The sequence below is a fragment of the Microtus oregoni genome, unplaced genomic scaffold (genome assembly GCF_018167655.1).
Source record: "Microtus oregoni isolate MIOR12 unplaced genomic scaffold, Mior012 000021F_ref0000039, whole genome shotgun sequence".
Lineage (NCBI taxonomy): Eukaryota > Metazoa > Chordata > Mammalia > Rodentia > Cricetidae > Microtus > Microtus oregoni.
Genome location: NW_024543080.1, coordinates 38,775,152 through 38,792,729, shown reverse-complemented (window position 1 = coordinate 38,792,729; position 17,578 = coordinate 38,775,152). Strand labels below are relative to the sequence as shown.

Below are 17,578 nucleotides of genomic sequence, written 5' to 3'. Positions count from 1 at the left end.
TAGGGGTTATCCTCGTTCTTGTATGTCACTGCTTGCCCATCCTTTATAAGTAAGTCCAAGAAACTCACTGGTTTGCCAATTTGGACAAATTGGACAGTCATGCTTTAGACTACCATTGGTTGACTTTCTGGTGGAATAGATGTTTGTTCAAATTTCTCCACAGCTGTTGTCTACACAGGAGTGTGCAAACAAACATTGTTAGTAGGGAGATAGTGAATGATGAGAGCATATGTGTTTGGGGTTTGGAAGAGTTCAGTTTGTTTCTTTTCCTCCAGATTTCTCCATAGTCTAGCTGTCTCTTGTCTCCAGATGATGCCCCTTTTCTTCTGTTTTCAGTAGCATTACTTAGCTTTTCAACATGAAGATCACCATGTTCTGCTTCATGATACTGGGAGCTGTGGCATTTGCATCTTCAGAAATAGCTTTCTTTTCTTTGGTATCGTCTTGTGTATTATTTCAGTGAGCTTGTCCTTCCTGGCACACAGCTGAAGACAATAAAGTATAATCTAACTTAATGAGTTCGGTGACTAGACTCAACAGAACTCCATCGTCTTTAAGATAAAAAGAACATACTCTGACTGGGCAGTGGTGGTGCACGATCTTAATTCCATCAGAGATCTCTGTCTCTGCCTCCCTAGTGTGCCACCACTGCCTGACCTAAATTTTTTTTTTATAATTATCATTATTTTATGTGTTTTGCCTGCAGATATGTCAATGTGAGTGAGCCAGATCCCCTAGAATGGAGTTATAGACAGTTGTGAGCTCCCATGTAGGTGCTGGGAATTGAACACAGGTCCTCTAGAGCAGACAGTGGTCTTAACCTCTAAGCCATCTCTACAGCCCCTAAAAATATCTTAAAAATATTTTTTTTGCTTATTCATTTTTTGTTTTTACATCCCAACCAAAGTTTGCCCTCCCTCCTCTCCTTCCAGTTCCTTCCCTACCTCCCTTCTTCCCCTCTCCACAAAAGAAATTTTAAGATAACACAACTTTTAAAGTGTTCTGAGTAAGTGATGATGTTGTCATTAAAGCACAGTTTTTACTATGCTGAATTTAATTTCTTTTAAAAATAGTACTGTTTTAGATGTTTGGATGTAGGATAACTCAAAAAGGATTTATTCACAGAACCCAGTTGATAAGTGCAATATGTTGGGTCAGGTCACTTTCTGTGAAGGAAATGAGGGAACAAAAAAAATTGGCACTTTTGAAAAATTCAGTGATGAAGCACAATTAGTGAAAACTCGAGAGAGAAATTGGGGTTCAACCTGAAGATTTGAAAAACGAAACAGCCAACCACTGACTCTTATTTTGACTACAGTTCGAAATGGTGATTCTGCCTCCAGGAATCTCAGAATGATACTGTGTGTTGAGAGCTATTTCCTCCCGTTTTATAATCCTCACTAGGGCTGGGATTAAAGGTGTGCACCAATGGGATTAAAGTCATGCCCCATTTGGTTTCTACGGCAACTAATGTGGCTACTGGAATTACAGGTGTGTGTCACCACTGCCTGGTAGTAAGGCTGATCAGTGGGGCTGTTTTACTCTCTGATCTGCAGACAAGCTTTGTTTATTAAAATAAGAATGAAATGCCACTACACAGTGCTGCTCTTCTGTGAGCTGTCAAACTGCTAGGTCATGAGGAAAGGACAGATAAACAGGAAGTAGACGAGCTTGTGTTCTTCACAGTGCCAAACTCCTAGCTAAGATGAGCAAGTACAGTTTTCATTGGTGATGAAGCCAAGTTCTCCTACAGCCAGAGGGGCTCAATTGCCATGAGCCCATTATAGGGAAGCTGCAAAGAAATACCATGCAATGTCAGGTGATGTTGCTGCTCTGTTAATACAGAATCTTTAAAAACTGTGACTGTAAGAATGCAACATTGGAAAAGAGTTGTTAGGGAGAGCACAGCTGCCTCTTTTTTTTTTTTTTTAAACTCATGATTATTGTAAGCTGGGAATCTTGGGGCATAACAGTAGGGTGGCAAGACGAGATAGGATTCATTTTCTATCTATCACGGTAGTGGGGATGAAGGTGATGGTAGCAGTTGAGCAACTAAATTAATTAAATATGCATTACTTTAGCTTTATTAAGATGTCTATGTTCAAATTCCTGTGAAAAAGCCTGTAGGTGAGTGACAGAATAGAGTCACTGGGGTCAGTGGCTGAATAGAGGCAGACAGCATCCATAGCACGTCCGTAACAGGTGGGAGCAGATCTATCCATTTGAAAATTTCACTAGCTCCCCCTTCAGAAGTTTTTAATCCTAGCCCTAGTTCCCAAACTTATTCTGTACCCATTAACAGATCTTATTCTGTTAATTCCCATGGTCCCGTTCTTGGTGAATAAGTGTTTACAAAATAAGTACATTTTTAATGATGGGTAAGTTTTTATAATAAACACCTATCTTATCATGGGGTAAGAATCTTATTTGCTCAACGTTTGATTTTCAGATTGAATGACAATATTTGAAAAGGTTTCTTGTTTTTGAAACAGTCTTTGTTTCTACAGATGTATTATTCTTATGAGTTAGATACTGGTAGTCTGAAACAGCAGTTCTCAACCTGGAAGTCGGACAGCCCTTTCACAGGGGTCACCTAAGGCCATTGGAAAACACAGATATTTGCATTGCCATTCATAGCAGTTATGAAGTAACAATGAAAATAATTTTATGGCTGGGGGTCATCACAGCATGAGTATTAAAGGATTATGGAGAACCACTGGTCTGAAGGCTAGAAAGTCTTCAGTCCTGACAGGAAGTGCGGCGCTCCTTGCTATGTATGTGCTTTTCATATGTTAACTCATGCATCACACTGATTCAGCATCCCATTTCACAGAAGTGGAGACTGAAATTATAGAATAACTAAAAACACTGGGAAAACAAGGTTTTTGCTAGAGCAAAACCTAGTAACTGGAGCTTTTTTTCACAGTGAAAAGATAGCCAAGTATGAGATTATTTATAGGGAAACTGATCTTTTTTTCACGTCCCACAGAAGAAAAACTAAACTAAAACATTTCCATATTTGGTATGGACAGTTGTCATTTTATGGCTACTGGATTCTCCATTACTTTTCTGCTTCCTTTGACTTAGTGGCTCTGGCATTCCCTAAAGCAGTCCTTTTCTCATGTCTTCTGTTGTCGCCCTCTTGGCTCTAGTGCCTCTGTTTCCTGTGTCTTCTCTTTGTACTCTCTAGCCCCACCCATCCCATTGCTTAACAATTTAAACAAACAAAAGACTTTGCTCTAAATTCTTCCTGTAGATGAATACTGTGAACATGACTGTGAGGTCACAGAACCAGGCAGGTCAAATGAGAAGTGAGTAGACCAACAAGAGGCAGTCATGAGGATGCTAGGAAAATAACATAAATCTTTAATGCTAGAAGATTGACCCAGGACAGAACACTTCCCATTTATTTATTTATTTGTTTGTTTGTTTGTTTGTTTTTGCCTGTCTGTCTTGGTGTGTCTTCTGCAACTCTGAGTGCAGAAAGAGGAAGCTGAGACTCCTGTCTCCTCCAAGGTCTTGTGTCTGGTGTTTGAATGGGAAGAAGGCAGATGGCCTTGGGTTCTTGACTAATAGGATTTATTCTTCAGCTGTACAAGAACCAAACCAAGGACCAGTGGAATGTCTTATTGTGTTTTATATGTATTTCAGTCAGTGTTTAATGTGGCTAAGACAAGCTTATAATACTGTCAGTTTGTCTCGATGTACATGTCTGTCTTAAAACTTGGCCAGCTTAAAAGGATAGCCTATGGCTCCATGTCTGGCTTATTGTGGAGACAGTATTGTCTTTGTTTCTAGGCTTCTTGCAGTTATTTAGAATCTGTATTTGACTAACCATTAAAGCCAGTACCACAGTCATTCCTCCCTCCCCCTCTCCCCCAGTTTATTTAACCAGATGCCAGTCTTCATATTTTCTGACTGAATTACTATAATTGATCCTTGGAATGCAGTTTTCATTTACTGATAAAAGCTTTATTGGTTAAGAAGAGCTCTCCTCCCCCCCCCCCCCAAAAAAGATTAAACAAGATATGCTGGGTGGTTGATACAATGGGAAAAGCAAATGAACATTATCACAAAGAGAAAAAAAGAACATTTTGGGGCAGAAAAACTAAAGAGAAACAAAGAACATGGCTTCCTTATAGATTTTATGTGGGACTTTCTCATTGTCTATGAATGATTTGTGTGTAAGTAGAAATTGGGGGATAGCTGGGCTGGAGAGATGTCTCAGTAGTTAGGAGTACTTGCTGCTCTTGAGAATGCACAGGTTTGGTTCCCAGCACCCACATTCAGTGACTCACAACTGCCTATAACTCTAGTGTTAGGGTATTTGATTCCCTCTTCTGGCCTCTTTGAGAGCCAGGTATACATGGTGCGCATACATGCACATATATAAAACACTCATACACATAAATTAAAAATAATCTTAAAAAAGATGTAGGGGAAAGCTCTGTTTTGTAAGTTAAATACTACCAACTTTGAGGAGTGTTGATGAAGCTTAAATGAAAGTACATGTAAAGATAGATTCTCTCTGTTGCTTTTCTTTCTGTTTACTCTGCTGTAAGAGGCAAAGTTAGGAAACAGTGGGAGGAGATAACAAGGAGATTTTTTTTGGTTTTTTGAGACAGGGTTTCTCTGTGGTTTTGGAGCCTGTCCTGGAACTAGCTCTTATAGACCAGACCAGGCTGGTCTCGAACTCCCAGAGATCCGCCTGCCTCTTCCTCCCCAGTGCTGGGATTAAAGGCGTGCGCCACCACCGCCCAGCGGAGAATTTCATCTAATCTTAGAGCAGCAAAGAATGGAGATAAAGAATTAATGGCCTTTGTCAGTGAATTGCTGTTGTAGAAGTGTTGGGTGTTCTTGTCCATTCTTTTAATGTACTAACCATTTGAATTTTTGCAGAAAATTCTGTTTAGAAGTACTTCCTTCTATGGCTTCATTTGAGAACACTGAACCTGTAGTTGCTATCTTTTGTTTTTTTGTTTCTTTCTTTCTTTTTTTTTTTTTTAAGTTTTTCGAGACAGAGTTTCTCTGTAGCTTTGGAGCCTAGAACTCACAGAGATCCGCCTGCCTCTGCCTCCCGAGTGCTGGGATTAAAGGCACGCGCCATCACTGCCCGGCTTTTGTTTCTTTTTTGAGACAGGGTTTCTCTGTTTATTTTGGCTGCCCTAGAGCTTTTTAGACCAGGTTGGCCTTGAACTGAAGTTGCTTTCTTGTTCTAGGTCCTGCTTCTAGTTTGCACTGGAGTTAGCACAGAGCCCTTCCCATGACCAACTGTATACCTCATCAGATGGCACTTTCAGATCTGCACACTGACTGCCCTGCTCTCCCACAGAGATTATCTTTCTTCTATCCAGAGAGTGAGAGGATAGGAAAAGGCAACTTTTTAGATTAGCAAACCATGGTCAAAACTCCTAGAGACACATGGAAAAAAACAGTTCATAAGATGAAGTAAATTTTCTGAAGAAGTTATTAACAAGTTTATGACCAGAATCTCTTTAATTTTTTTATTTAACATAATTTCTTTATTGAATCTTTGGGAATCTCACATCAGTCACCCCAATTCTGCTCACTTCCTAGTCTCTCCATGCCTCCCCCACAGCTCCCCAATTGAAAATTTAAAAAACAAAAAACCAGAACAAGGAAGCAAACAAACAAAAAACAAAAGAAAACAACAACAACAAAACTTCTTCTCTCCTCCATCTTTCCCACCTTCTCCAACACCTCTTCATTCTTCCTGGTGGCATTAGGAGCTTTGGTGTGTCATACCATATACCCTTTTCCAGTCAGCTTTATTTGCATGTTCATCACAGTGAGTCACTGGTCTGTCCTTTGGTTTCTGGAACACTCTCATCGCTATATTCTCACCAAAACTCCTCTTGGATATCTGGCAGTTGCCCCAAGTCATGGAGATCCTGTGTCTTTAATGTTTAAGTTATATTGTATTTCTCCTTATGGAAGTGTTAACGTTTTCCTTGAATAAGGACTTGAATGTTGTTTTTGTAGTCTGGCAAATTTCTTTCAAGAATGGTTTGAGAGTACCTTTCGTCTTGCTGGATACCTCCATCAAACTGAAGATATACGAAGAAAAAGAAAATCTTACATCCTTTGTAATACATTATAGAACAAAAGGGATTTTTATTGTTGACACTGATAACTGTGTGTAAGTCTTATGTAGGTGTGTTATGTCTATACTCACAGAATGATTTAAAAATGTATACCTCATTCAGGATTAATGCTCCTGTATGTGTACAATCATGCATGGGAACTGCTATGTAACCAGTGGATTCCTCACTATACATGCAGTTTGGAGGTTCTTTTATTGATGTAGATAATGTTTCATTGGATATCTTTATGAATGTCTTTACATGGACCAAATAAAACTACCTGGACGTAAATTTATAGCATCGAAAGACTAGGTCAAAGATACACATCTTGAATTAGAATAGATACTGCCAAAGTGTCTTTCAAAGGATTACTCATATTTAAACTCTTTCCTATATGATAGTTTGCTTCTCTGCATATATCCCAGGCCTGGGTATTAAGCTCTGTACCTACAGCAGTTACTACGTAATTGGACTAATAATATAAAAGTTGTGGCAAGAAACTATCCATAAGGCCTGTTATGTACCATCTCCATGAATGGTTTCTGACAGTTTTCACAACCAAATTATGCAGTCAGCAGAGTCAGGCCAAAAACTTGATGAAACGGTGATTGCTTCTCTGGGCTGGCCTTTTGTTCTGCTGTGATTACCAGTTTCTCTGACTAGTCTCAAGATTATTACAGTAGTCACCTGGATACCTTAAATGAAAACATTGACCAGTGAGAACATTCCTCTACATGGTTACTGTATAGTAATCAAAATTCAGAAATTAAAATTGATTTGATCTGTTATATGCAGATACTGTTAATTTTCTAAAGTCTTCTATGGTTGAAATACATTGCAAACCATATGTTTTATGCTCCTGTTTTTGTGTCTTTAACTGGGTCAGTTTCTTATTTTGTCTATTTCAGAATTTGAATTTGTTCCTCATGTTTGGATTCATGCTCTACATTTTCACCATAGTAGTACAAAAATGATATTATTTCTTAGTGCTTTCTGTAAATGGCATTCAGCATAATTTTTTGTTGTTGTTGTTGTTGTTATTGTTTGTTTTTTTGTGTTTAACTCAGTCTCATTCAGTCTTTTTTCTTTCCTTAGTTTATGGGGAGCTGGCTTTCTGCGCATGAACCCAGGGTTTTATACATGCTAAGTACACATCCTGCCATTGAGCTACACTCTGCTTCATTTAGTGATACATACAGTTGGAGGAGTTTTCCCAGATTGTGATAAATACTTCTTTTTGAGGCTACAAATTTGAAGATTTTTATTGTAACGGCATACTTTTTTTTTTAAGCCCCCACCTATCCACCCCTGCCACAAGAACCTTCACCAACCTCCTGTAGAGATACTTGAAAAGCCAGGTGCAGAGTGCAGTTGAGGATGATGGTCTTCAGCATGTATCTCTTTCCACTCCAGTGCATTGATACAAATTGCTGGCAGGTTGTTAAAAGATGTTTGTAGTTGTTTTAAATTCAAGGAGCAAAAGTAGCTGGGTGGTGGTGGTGCACGCCTTTAATCCCAGCAGTCGGGAGGCAGAGGCAGGTGAATCTCTGGGAGTTCGAGACCAGCCTAGTCTACAGAGCTAGTTCCAGGACAGGCTCCAAAGCCACAGAGAAACCCTGTCACCAAAAACCAAAAAAAAAAAAAAAAAAAAAAAAAAAAAAAAGAGCAAAAGTAGAAGAGTTTTTAAAAATTAAGAAAAAGTAGTAACAAGGGGGGCATGCCTTCATCTATTGGGGTCTACTTCCTGTCTTTGTCATCAACCCAAGGGAAGCTTGTTCTGTTAGGAATGTTCTTAGTAAACGTGATGGTTCAGGAGGACCTTGATCGTCTTGATCATATTTGTTATATTACCCAGAACCAGTGGTTATACTGAGCCAAATTCTAGCACTGTTGCTTTTAAATTGACTCTTAAGGTAAGACCTGATTCAAATAAGTTTGAAAGAGGCTAACACACTCTTTTCTAGTTGGAGCCTAGGACCAGATAGCCAGGGTATTGAGATCTCTCAATTCTATAGCTCTCCATGAGTATCTTTCTCAAAGGATACATGACTTAATAGGCTGTTTTCTGTACCTGTAGGTGAAAAAAATGAGTAAACTGTTTAAAGATAAATCACACGTTTACTTAAAATGTATTTTTAAGGCCGGGGATATTGCCAGTTGGTAGAGTATACACAAAGAAACTTTTGCTTTTATGAATTATGAATATGAATACATTAACATATCTCACTGTCCATTTGCCCTAATTTTGCGAAAGTTCCATAAGGGCATGAGTTTGTTTAGTACCTTGTGCTCACTGATGTTTGGGGCATACCTGTACTTGGTCCCTAGTAACTGCTCAATAAATAACTGGTGAGGGACAAATCTGGTGCAGACATACATGTGCTGATACTGGTGACCTGTGGTTTTCCATCAGTTACCGAGCACCTTCCCAGTCAGTACTGGCTTCATTTGTGCTTTATGCCATTTGTTATCACAGAATGTATACTGATGTATATCATGTAGTCAGTTTCTCTTACTGGTTGGTGGTAAATGCCTTGAAGATGTGAGTTAGGCATCTCTGTCTAGCACTTTCTTTCTCAAGTCATTGTTCAGAAACCCCAGTGCTTTATTATAATTTAATACTGTTTGTAGAAGTTTGGGTTGTAATGTTTTCTACTTTCTCCTGCAAGTAATTTGTTGGTATTGCTTGCATTGAATTCTTTTTAATCCCATTTCAACATGAAGCAAACAGTTAGTAAAATTAATAAAAGTAGAGTTACTTTAAGCCCTAGGATCCCATTGACAGAGATTTCCCCATGTTTTGCGCCTGCTTTTTAATTCCTTAATATTCTTCCAAAACCATAGTGCTATTGCCCAACATTGGCTTAGTGGTATGACTACTAAATTGTTCTGTACGCACAGCACTATTTCTTGTTTTTTGTTTTTTTCTCTCTCCTTTCTTGTTTTGATATTTGAATTGGTTGGTTTTTGCTTTTGTTGTTGTTTTTAATGGGAATTATCTTTAGGCCAGAAAAGATGTTAAGATGCCGAGATTTGGTAACTTTTACCCTTTTTGTACATTTGTGGTAGTACATTTCCTTAAAACATTGGTGAATATAGAAAGAAGGGGATCTGGTGTGGGAGGAAACTTCTTACATCTCTTTCTCAGTAGAAAGGAAGTATGTGTAAATGGAATGGGTTTACAGGTTTCTCTATTAGAAATTCTAAAGGATTGGAGGCTATACAAGAAAAACTTAGCACTTCATGTCCAACCCCCTCTTCTACTTGGTAGGTTTTGTGTAGCTTAAAGTTATACAAATCTTTTTTTTTTTTTTTTTTTTTGGTTTTTCGAGACAGGGTTTCTCTGTAGCTTTGGTGCCTGTCCTGGAACTAGCTCTTATAGACCAGGCTAGCCTCGAACTTTCAGAGATCCGCCTGCCTCTGCCTCCCGACTGCTGGGACTAAAATTAAAGGTGTGCACCACCACCGCCCAGCTAAGTTACACAAATCTTATGCCTGCTGTCAACTCTGCAAGGTCGTATGTGAATCAGTTCTTTTATGTGTGGAAGAGACTTTTTTCCTTCTATATTTATTTTTACAATAATTCCTCCTCCTCTTTGACGTAGATCCCTTCATAAAGACATTGCATTTAGGGTTGAGTGCTGCACATTGTCTAGTTTATGGGTCACTGTGTTAATTACCATCTAGAAGAAGCTTCTTGTCCCTAAACAAGAAGCCATTTGTAAGTGATACCTCCTGGAAGAGGAAAAATCAGTGTTCTCTAGTGGAGTGTTCTGGAGTATATCATGTAGCTTGGGCTACATGAGAAGGGGGTATGTGTGAACTTCAGAGTTAGAAATGTGAACTGTTATATATTTTATTGGATTTTTTTTTTCAGAAAACCTATTTTGTGAGCACCCTCTCCAATAAATGTAGCAATGGCATATCCATTAAAGATCAGAGTTGCATGCAACAATGATTGGATCTTTATTTTATACCAAGCATAACAGCAAGGTTGAATGATGTGTGGGTTTTTGTGTAAATGTTACCAGGCCCAGCAGGCTCCTTTTTTTTGTTCGTTTGTTTGGTTTTTCAAAACAGGGTTTCTCTGGGTAGCCTTGACTGTCCTGGAATTCTCTCTCCTTCTCTCTGGCCTTGAGCTCAGATATCCTCCTGCCTCTGCCTCCTGAGTGCTGGGATTCAAGGTGTGTTCAACCACTGCTGTCCATAAAATACATTTTTAGTTAAGATATAATTATATCACTTCCCTACCCTCCCAATTCTCCTCCCTCCAACTTCTTCCTTGTCCCCTTCCTCACTCTCAAATTAGTAGACTCAAATTTCCCTGATTATTTATGGTTTACGTGTGTGTGTGTGTGTGTGTGTGTGTGTGCGCGCGCAAATATATAAATGCAACCTGCTGAGTTGTTTTTGTTGATTGTGAATATATGTTTTCAGGGTCTGACACTTTGCACTGGACAACCAGTTAGGAGTCTCAGCCCCTGGGAGAAGCTAATTCTTCCAATCAACAGTCATCAGTTGCTTGTGTTCCTTCTCTAGGAGTGTGATCCCATAAGATTTCCCCACCTTGGTGTTGTCATGTCTTGATATTGTCATTATTTAGGCCTTCTTTATGCATCCATTTCTGTGAGAGACTTTCACAGAAGGCTTCCTAGTGTCTGACTCTTAAAAAAATCTTTCTGCCCTGTCTTCTTCTTCTTCTTTTTTTTTTTTTTTTTTGGTTTTTTGAGACAGGGTTTCTCTGCGGCTTTGGACTCGAACTCCCAGAGATCCGCCTGCCTCTGCCTCCCGAGTGCTGGGATTAAAGGCATGTGCCACCACCGCCCAGCTTCTGCCCTGTCTTCTGAAATGATCTTTGAACCATAGATAGAAGAGCTGTGACATAGATGTGTCCTTCAGGACTAGGTTCCCTACAATCTGTGATTTCTGTTTTGTGGTTTTCTGTGATAGTCTCCATGGTGAGAGATGCTATATGCTTATCTGTGGGTATATACTTATGAGTGTAAGGATAAAATTTAGAATATAGTTACTAATTATTCAGTAGGCAATTGTATTGCATGATCTTTTTTCACATTTCCTATGGGGAGCAGGCATGATGTTATATTAGCATGCTATATTGATATTGTCATTGACATGATCTAGTGAGTATTTATAGAAGGGGTGGGTTAAGTACTCTGATATTTACTTGTTAATCTAGTTTGGGCAGAATTACATTGTACCTAGGAATTTGAATTTGAATTTTTATTGTAATGACTCTCTTACTACTTTATCATATAATTAACTTTTGTTAGATCCCGAAGAGTACTTGCTGGTTTAGAATATTAGATTTGGTACGTGGTGGTTATTAAAATATTTTATTTCATTCCCCATTTTTTCTATTTATAAAGTTTTTACTATTTTAATGTATCAGTAGACTTTGGTAATTTCTCACTTGTTTCTGTAAGCTATATAAACTCCATGGCTTTTGCAGCGTGCTCTGTCTGGATCAGCTCCCATTTATTGCACCGACATGACATAGTGGTGCATTTGATTACAATCTTTGGTTTTTAAAAAAAATCCTCTGTGGAAAAGAATCCAGGAGCATATTTTTGCCTTATACTCTGTAGCTGTAATTCATGAGTAGTAATTGACAAAAATAATTCTATTTATGAAATCTTGGAGTTCTAATGTACAGCTTATGACTTGGTTCTCTCTTTCCACTATGTGGGTTCCAGGGATTGAACTCAGGCCATCAGGCTTGGTAGCAGGTGCTTTAATCCACTTCACCTCATAGGTCTGAGTGTTTTTCTGTAAGATGCTTTTAAAGTTTGGTGTAGGCCTCATTTGATCATGACTCAGTAGATTTGTAAAATGTGCCATTAGTTTTTTGTTTTGTCTTTAGATTTATTATATGTGTATGAGTGTTTGCCTACACCTATGTATGAGTACCACATTTATGCCTGGTAGCTAAGGAGGTCAGAAAACCTCGTACTCCCTGAAACTGGACTTACTGTTGATTGTGAGCTGATGTGTAGGTGCTAGGTATTGAATCGTGTCTTCTGCAAGAGCAGCCACAGTTTTAACTGCTTTGCTAATCTCTCTGGTCCCACTGACTGCTATTGTTTTTAAGAACCTTGTATTGTATGTTTGTTATTTCTGGGCACAGATGATAGTTGGGGATTTCTCTATTCACTGTTCATCGAGATTGTTAAGTCATAAGGGACACTTTCTGGTGCTTATAACTTACTGTGGTATCTATCAGACAGCTTATTTATTTTATTTCTTTAATTGTTTTGCAGGAAGTTTGGTGAGCGGCCTCCACCTAAGCGACTCACTAGGTAAGCATACTAGCATTTAAACATTGATTGTGTTTGGAGATTCTGTCATTTTAGACACTAATATGAACAGCTCTTAGAAATCATCCAGATATGGTAATTACATCTTGATCTTATTCCCACCCCTCCACTTCCTTCTCTCCTGTGGGGGGAAAACAGGATTAAAAGAATATACTTTAAAAATGAAAAAGTGAAGTCTTTTTAGAAACCTATGTAATAGATTGTGAAAATAACAGCTGTAGCTGTAACAGCGCAAACGAATGCAGACAGATTGTAAAAATATATATACAGCTTTAATGGTAAAATAGACTTACAGAACCACCGTTCCCGCGGAGACAAGGATGGCTGGGAGCACACTCGCCAAATTTATAGGCAAACATTAGCCCGAGGCGAACACGCCCCCCAAGGGGCGGGACTTATCCCTACATCTCCCCTTTTTGTCTAAATAAGACAGAACCAAACCAAATACAACTATATACAATAACAACAAATAATAAATATAACAAACAATATTGAGAACAAAAGCTTTGCTAAACATTCTATCTCAAGGAGTCCAAATAATGTAGAGAGTAACTACAATTATATAATCTTCAACTCCGTCAAAGATCTGAGAAGGGAATAAACACTACTCAACAAACGAGATATATCCAAAATGTGCAACAATTGACAGAGACAACTGACTACCTGGGCAATCACCCAAAGTCTCGTTTGCAATGTTGAGTCAACCAATTTTGGCTAAGGCCTAACATAACTGACATACCATTATTAAAGGCAAGGAACTTTTCAAAACTATCTTACCCTGTCTTGGCAGGATATGACAGTCCTGTTTTATCCATTGATGCACGCTCTGTATCTGTGTCAGTGGTTGAGGTATGGGCATTTCTTTGCCCAAAGGCCAGTTCTGCCAAATAGAAAGGCTCCAGGTGGAGTGTCTTTGGTGCTCAACATTCTCTCGGGAATAGAGCGGTGTTGCCAGGAGCAATTGTGTCTCACTATCACGAAACTCTGAGTTAAAGGCCATTTTCTACAGCTCTTTGAAGAGGTCGAAGATTATCTATCTAGACTGAGTATAATCTCTATATATCTAGAGAACCTGATTAGTCTAATCAATGACAAACTTAGATGACTATTTATCTATATAATTCTCAATATCTATCTAACTTAAAGACTAAGACAATAAACAACTGTGTAACAAATGAGGATAATGACCTCCAAATATAAACACTGTACAAATATACATTGCAATATGATAAATATAGATCAATACACAAACATTATATAAGTATCTTAATCAGAGGAGAAATGTACACTGCAATATGGTAAATATATACAATATATATTTATCAATACAGTATATGTCAATACATAAAAAATGTTTTAAAGAGAGATAGAAACATGCATGCATACAATAGTCAATATAATTTAACTTTGTATCAATATACAAGAATCGATACCAATATTTTTGTCTAAAAGCAGTAACTCACAATTATAAATCTATCAACCCATCATTCCCTCTTTTTTTTTTTTTTTTTCAAAATGATCCCCGAGCTTATAAAATTCCTCCCCCAACCTCCCAACCCCTAAATGATGTCCCTAAACCCAGGGGTAAACTTTACTGGGAGAGGGGACGTCGTCCTCTAGAATTACTTCCAGCTGTCATGGGGGTGACGTTCTTTCTGGGGGATCCTGTGAAAGTAAAATTATGGTTAAATTTCAAGATAATGTCTTTTAAAATTGCAAATAGTCTCTGAGTATTTTGTGGAGGTCTGGCCAGAATGTTGTACATGATGTGCACCATTTCAGCTAACCAAGTTGGGATCGTCTTGTGCAGCTGGTATCCAAAACAGGTCTTGTAGTAGTGCTATCAGTATCATGACGTCATATCAACCAGGTAGAGTTGTTGTGGGGCCCCATCTTCTTCCTGGAAACTTCAAATGTCACTTCAGGAAAAACTCATTGTTCATTGTGAAAAACTTAAACATTAATCATATAGACATACATATATATATATATTCAATGAAAGGCATGATAGATATATTCAATGAAAAGTATGATAGATATGGAGAAAAGCAAAGATGTTTTCTAAACTCATATTTCTTTCTCTCCCAAATCATGGCTCTTGACATGAGACAGAAACTCCAGAAACTCTGGGTTTTTCTCTTACTAACAGGCTTGGAATTGGAGAGGGACTGAGCCTGAGTCAACTTCAAAACCAGCTCTACATATTTATAAAGAAATGTTTAATAAGACATATATATATATATATATATATACTTACAAAATGTGTCTATCCATCAGTAATTAAATATTCAGGGTCCCTTAATTTCTTTGAAGATGAGTATTTTCCTGTGGAGATAAGAAAAGAACCCTGCCTCCAACCTATCTGTATTTCTTACCATCAGTATGCTCGCCATCCTTATGAAAGAATTGTTATTTATCTTTTCCAAGTGGCTTCTCTTCTTCAAACCGAACCTTTATTAATTTTGACGGTATCCACAATTTTTCCTCACCTGTGGAGATAAGAGCAAAACCCCTTCCCCAACGTAGCACATCTCCTGGCTTTCATTGTGAAGTCAGCACATCCTTGAAATAAACTGGTTGATTTAGTTCAGTAGACTTTTCCATTATCCAGTGTCTTTCTGCAGCCATTGTTCCCTTCTCATTAGCTTTGAGAAAATTCAAGCTTAACAAAGCATTATGTAACCTATTTCTGGGGGTGTTTTCCACCCCTTTCTGTTTGTTCAACATATCCTTTATAGTTCGATTTGATCTTTCTATGACTGCTTGACCTGTAGGATTGTATGGTATACCTGTAACTTGCTTGATATTGTAATAATCAAAAAACCGTTTCATTTTCCTAGAAACATAAGCAGGACCATTATCCGTCTTTATTTGTGTAGGTATACCCATGATAGCCATGACTTCTAATAAATGAGTGATTACTGAATCAGCTTTTTCTGAACTTAAAGCAGTTGCCCACTGAAAGTCTGAATAAGTGTCAATGGTGTGATGAACATATTTTAATTTGCCAAATTCTGCAACGTGGAACACATCCATCTGCCAGATTTCATTCCTTTGGGTGCCCTTTGGATTAGCCCCTGGAGGCAGTGGCGTTTGGTTATAGAAAGAGCAAGTAGGGCATTTCTTTACAATCTCCTTAGCTTGTTGCCATGTAATTGAAAACTCTTTCTTCAAACCTTTGCTATTAACATGATGTTTTTTATGAAATTCAGAGGCTTGTAGCACACTACCAATCAATAATTGATCAATTTCTGCATTACCTTGTGCTAGAGGACCTGGCAGACCCGTATAGGATTGGATGTGTGTTATGTACATAGGGCAAAGCCTGTTCCTGATCAAATCTTGAACCTGGAGAAACAATGAGGTTAGTTCTGTATCATCAGGTATAAATTCAGCAGTTTCAATATGTAAAATAACTCTGCGTATTGTGAATCAGTGACTATATTAATAGGTTCTTTAAAATCCCTTAGCACCATAAGAATGGCATATAATTCCGCCTTTTGGACAGAATTATACGGACTTTGTTCCACCTTACCCTAGTCTTCTGATTTGTAACCTGCCTTCCCTGATTTATTGGCATCAGTATAGAATGTACGGGCTCCAGTTATTGGAGCATCGCGGACGATTCGAGAAAGAATCCAAGAAGTTCTCTTTATGAAGTTAAGCCTCTTGCTTTTTGGATAGTTGTTATTAATGTCTCCCAAAAAATTAGCACAAGCTCTTTGCCATGGTTCATTATCTTCCTATAATTTCTTTATTTCATCAGCAGTGAAAGGCACTATAATTTCTGCTGGGTCTATGCCTGCTAGTTGACAAAGTCTCAGCTTGCCTTTTATAATTAACTCAGAGACTTTTTCCACATAAGTTTTCAGTTTCTTACTTGGTTTATGTGGTAAAAAGATCCATTCCAAAATAATATCTCTCTGCATTAAAATTCCTGTAGGAGAAATTTTTGATGGTAATATGACGAGAATACAATCAAGCTCTGGATTCACCCTGTCCACATGTGTCTGTTGTAATTTTTCCTCAATCATTGTCAGTTCCTTTTCTGCTTTAGCTGTTAATTCTCTGGGACTGTTTAAATCTTTATCACCATCCAAGGTTTTGTTCAAATGAATTATTAGATCAGGTGTTATTCCAATAGCTGGTCGTAGACTGGAAATGTCTCCTAGCAGTCTTTGAAAGTCATTAAGAGTCCATAGGCGATCTCTCCGAATTTGTGCTTTTTGTGTCTTAATTTTTTGCAAACCTATTTTATAACCTAAATAATTAACAGACTCTCCCTTCTGAATCTTTTCAGGAACGATTTGCAATCCCCATTTTGGTAAAAGTATCTTTATTTCTTCAAGCAGTCTGTCCAAGGTATCCATGTTTGAATCAGATAACAATATGTCGTCCATGTAATGGTATTCTATAGATTTGGGAAATTTCTTGCATATTTGCAATGGTTGGTTCACAAAATATTGGCACAGGGAGGAGCTATTTAACATACCCTGGGGGAGAACGGTCCAGTTGTACCTCCTCGAAGGTTGAGAATTGTTATAAGTAGGCACTGTGAAGGCAAATTTTTTTCTATCTTCTTTTTGCAAAGGTATAGTGAAAAAACAATCCTTTAAATCAATAACTATGAGAGGCCATCCTTTTGGTAATAAAGAGGGCAAAGGAATTCCAGATTGCAAAGGGCCCATAGGTTGAATAACCTTGTTGATGGCCCTGAGATCTGTCACCATTCTGATTTTTTCTTAACCACAAATACAGGAGAATTCCAGCATCTAATTGTTCTTGTACCAGCTGTTCTAAAGCCTTTAACTTTTCCTCAGCTAAAGGCCATTGCTTTGTCCATATTGGTTTCTCAGTCAACCATTTTAGAGGCAAGGCTGTTGGTATCTCTGAAGGGACATCAATTACTTGTTCTTGTACAGCCCGAATGTCCCGTTTTCTCCATTTGTAATATCTTTTAATATTATTCTCAGAAATATAGGCTCTAGAAGTAGCAGGAATGTTAATTTTGGTATTCCATTGTTGTAATAGGTCACGACCCCATAAATTCATTGCGATATTGGCTACATATGGCCTTAATTTTCCTATTTGTCCCTCTGGCCCTATACATTCAACCCATCTCGTGCTCTGCCTTACTTG

The 17,578-nt window shown here is 38.1% G+C and overlaps 1 protein-coding gene across 2 annotated transcripts in view; it reads left to right on the top strand.

Annotated features, from left to right (window-relative positions):
• Window positions 1-17,578, top strand: part of Rbpj (recombination signal binding protein for immunoglobulin kappa J region) — a 79,674-nt gene that overhangs the window by 27,661 nt on the left and 34,435 nt on the right. For both annotated transcript variants that reach the window (XM_041671262.1, XM_041671263.1), the window contains exon 2: window positions 12,383-12,421. In XM_041671262.1, the coding sequence (XP_041527196.1) occupies window positions 12,383-12,421 (39 nt within the window). The remainder of the gene's footprint in view (window positions 1-12,382; window positions 12,422-17,578) is intronic.